General features: G+C 40.8%; 1 protein-coding gene across 1 annotated transcript; it reads left to right on the forward strand.

Moving 5' to 3' along the window:
• Positions 1 to 844: 844 nt before the first annotated feature.
• Positions 845 to 4087, forward strand: LOC119366421. The gene is made up of 8 exons (XM_037632157.1): positions 845 to 949; positions 1045 to 1122; positions 1209 to 1310; positions 1398 to 1651; positions 1740 to 1949; positions 2480 to 2944; positions 3094 to 3195; positions 4052 to 4087. The coding sequence occupies exons 1-8, from the start codon at positions 850 to 852 to the stop codon at positions 4064 to 4066; spliced, it is 1326 nt and encodes a 441-aa protein (XP_037488054.1). The 5' UTR covers positions 845 to 849; the 3' UTR covers positions 4067 to 4087.

Below are 4087 nucleotides of genomic sequence, written 5' to 3' on the forward strand. Positions count from 1 at the left end.
TCCATCCACCCCCGGCCCCTCCTCCCAAGCCCCCCCTCTCCCCTCCCTCCCTGCCGCCGTCGCTGGCGCCCGCCTTCGGGCATCGCCCAGACAACGCTGGCGACGGCGACCCCTAGACATTCCCCTCTCGGTGGTGTTCCGACGCGGTCCTAACACAATAAAACTCAAAACTAAATTGGTTTGGTTGTTTGATTTACATAGTTGAATCTCTATGATTATCATTTGAACAAAAGCGACATAATTATGTTCGACCTACTCTGGCTTGGACGAACCCTCCACGGATTGTCCGATAAGATGAACGATGCTGAGATCACCCCATCTCAAGATCGGAATTTTAGACCGAGACCGACATAGATCGACTGTCTCATCAACCCATCCCATCAGTACTTACGTTTCGAGACAAGAGTATAACCTAATAGTTTAAAGTGAGGATCGCATGAGGTTTCCGTGACCTGTAGTTCTAAACTAGCCATTTTTTTGCTACTTTGACCAACTGACCAAGGCACAAATTTTTGACATATCCCAACCTAAGTGCAGATCCAAGATGAAACAACACATTCCTAAGACGATAAATCTCAATATTAAATGAGGTTTCAGTGGTCTCCGTCGGGCACTAAGTGATTCTTTTTTTTGCACATTTTATAGGTGTTTGGTACTCGTTGAGGTTGTGTGTCCATGCCCGGTATTCGTGTATCTTGTCTTGGATATATGCAGCGTCCGTTTGTATCGGTTGCTTCGATGTATGTGATGGTTGTTTTACAATATAAACGGAGAAACTCTTTTTAATAGATATTTGGTCTTACACGAGTCACATTGCATTTTTTTCTATAGATTCAAAGTAGTATTTTCATGAACCTATCACTGATGCTTTGCCTTTTCATGTTCATTCACATATGTCTGGTTTACCCACACAAGGGCACAATGATGAATTTTACGGAGGATGCTCCTGGTACACAACATCCTTACTTCATAATCACCTATCTGAATGGTGCAGAACGTCAATGCTTTGTTAATGCTAAGTCCCATGATTGTTTTTGTGTGCAGTAAAGAAAGGCTCTGTTCTCTTAACAAGGATGGAAAGTATAACGGCATACAAAAACCAACGTGGACAACCCAAATCTGGTAAATTATTTAGCATTTCCTATAATGCATAAAATCTTGGTGTGGGTTAAATAGCTAAACCTTCAAGACTCCTAAATCTTTTACAGCAACTCCAGAACAATCTGACATTCCAGTGTCTGCTAATGACATGTGCTCCCTTGCTGAATGGCCATCCCATGCTCGCCGCAACCGTGCGCGACTACAGGATGGTACTTGCTTTCGTTTACATTTGTGTCATCATTTCTTACAATCTAATGCTGAGTAATACAATTTTTCTTGTATGATTTGGGTTGTAGAAGCTGGTGGACAGAAGAAGAAAGGGCGAGGTGTTCTAAAAGGTTTTAAAGCATCTAAGAAGCGTTTTGCCAATGGATCTGCAAAGCTAAATATTACATTCTCTGAAAAATTGGGTGGTACAGTAGGAATGAACTATCGTTCGTTCAAGGATGACGTGGTAGTCATAATGAAAAGAAAGTTACCACTCATTGGAGTGACGACGTGGTCGGACATTCACCCTACCATTCATCGACTCATTGTTGCAGATATAATAGTGCGTACAATATTTTTCACATGTGTTATCTTATTTTACCATCGATAATGCACTGCTTATGTATATTTATTTACTGTATGCTTTACAGGACAGATGGGACCTGGAAGATACACCAGAAACAGAAGAAAAAGTTCTCAAAATTGCGAAAGAGAGATATAGAGGCTGGCGATCAACTCTAAGCTCCACTTACAAGGCATACAAAACAGATGCAGCTAGATTGGCTAATCTGCCTGAAGATTTACAACCAGAAGAGTGGGAATGGATGATTGAGTACTTTGGCACTGATTCAAAATTTCAGGTTATCTCTAAGATCACGGTTTGTCTATTATGTGTTAAGGTGAAATGGCTAGTCTCATTGGTTATATCTGGTTTCAATGAATTAATAGGAACGCAGCCAAAAGAACGCTGATAACCGTAAGAAACAGAAGACAAAACATATAATCGGATCAAAATCTTACTCGCAAGTTAGTTTTGAGAAGGTACGAGTCCAATTAAATATGTATGCCTTGCTGCTAAATATGGTGTCATGTTTCAAGCATCTCATTGTTATATTACTTGCAGAGAAACTTAGAAACTGGAGAAGAGCCAGATTGCATTGCTCTATGGTAACTCACCCACACAAACAATGGAACATGGTCTAACACAGATTCCCAGAAAGTTTACGTGAGTACACTGACTTTTGGTTATTCTATAGTTAGTCAATGATGTGCATTCGGCATGTTTCATCATCAGATGCGATTATTCATGCGTTGGACCGTGTTATTCTTGTTTCATCTTTTATAGTGTCAATATTGATGCTGCACCTATAATTGTTCCTATCATTTTTAGGACCAAGCACTTGAAGAGGTTAAAAACAAAGAAGCTGAAACTGAAGGTCCACTTTCAAGTGAGCAGAAAAACAATGTTTTCCAGACCGCTTACAAAGACACTCTGGAATGCAAGTCATCGCAGCCTCGTGGGTACGGATACATGGCCAAAACTTCAACTGGTTCTGAAAAGTTCCGTATCCAGATTGAAGAGCAAGCTCGTGCTACAGCAGCCACCCAGGAGCGAAACTCTCAGCTCAGCCAGCAGGTCAATGACTTAGAAGATCAACTACAAGCTGAACGTGCTAACACACAAGAGAGGATTAACTTGGAGCGTGCTGAGAGAGAACAACTTGAGGAGAGGTTAAAAGAAGAGCGTGCTGAAAGGGAAAGATTGTTGCAAGAGGAGCGAACATCAAGACTGGAATTTGAAAAAAACATGATGGCAAAGTTTGTAGAATTGAGCAAACAGATGGAAACCCAACAGGTGATGGTGATTACAGTCATATGCTTCTGACCTTGTAAGATTTATGTTGCTTACTTGCATTGCTAAAAGTGGACTTCTATTTACAGGTTCCTACGAAGAGGGTTGACAAAGAAAATAGTAATCCAAACTTGCAAAATATTCTTTCATAGACATCTAGTCCTAATAAGACTCCAGGTTCAAGGCCGACTGCTATTTCTTCAAATGCGCTCATACAAGCTGCAGCAAGGCAATCTCGAATGTATAAAGCAATGGTAAGTCACAACCTTGCTTTCTCTTCATGTTCACCTGCATTTTATACGTCATTGGTCTTCATAATTAGCTAGCTGCTTCTTCTCTTTTACCATGTGTTGTTGCTGCATCGAGTCACAACTTAAACAAAATACAAATATGTGCTAGCTAGGGACATGAACTTAACTGAAACTATACATCTAGTCATAACTTAAATCAATAGCAGGAGCTTTTAGTAGATGTACGATCGGACGATGGTACCATTCTGTATGCACGAGCAGGATGTCATGATCATGCGCGTGATGCCTTCGCTGATGAGTCCACTGCAATGTCCCATGTAGTATCTCTTCCTGTTGATATAGGGGTCGTGAGGGTCATTTTTTAAACGGACTCGCAACTCCTGATGGAAGCACTTAATATCAATAAGGTGGACTCGTCGGCCTATGCTGCTGTTATTGAGGATACCAAGTACCCGCTCATATTATGGTTTTCTTATTATGAAATAAATGTATGTCGTCGCTCGGCAAACTTTGTTGCTCATGAGCTTGCTAGTCTTGATAGGATGTTAGAACCTAACTGGAATGGGGGGCCGATGTACTAGCCCTTGTGGCTGCTCTGTGTTTTGGGTGATTCAGCCCAACACCATTAAGTTAAAAGCAATGTTTTTTTCTCAAAAAAAACCTTTTAGTAGATGTACTTTAGGTTATGCCTTAGCCATTCACACTTGTATAGTTGTTCTGATGCCTTAGTTACATGCTTGCTGACACAGTATTAGCTAGTTAGTCTGGCAATAGTTTTTAACAATGGAGCTGGCATAATTGTATGGCGTATGTTATGTTTGACTCATTAACTAGAACTTTTTTTATTTCTTGATTGCAGGATCCAAAGAACTAGCTGGACTGGACTCTAGATCAC

Source organism: Triticum dicoccoides, chromosome 2B (assembly GCF_002162155.2).
Source record: "Triticum dicoccoides isolate Atlit2015 ecotype Zavitan chromosome 2B, WEW_v2.0, whole genome shotgun sequence".
NCBI lineage: Eukaryota > Viridiplantae > Streptophyta > Magnoliopsida > Poales > Poaceae > Triticum > Triticum dicoccoides.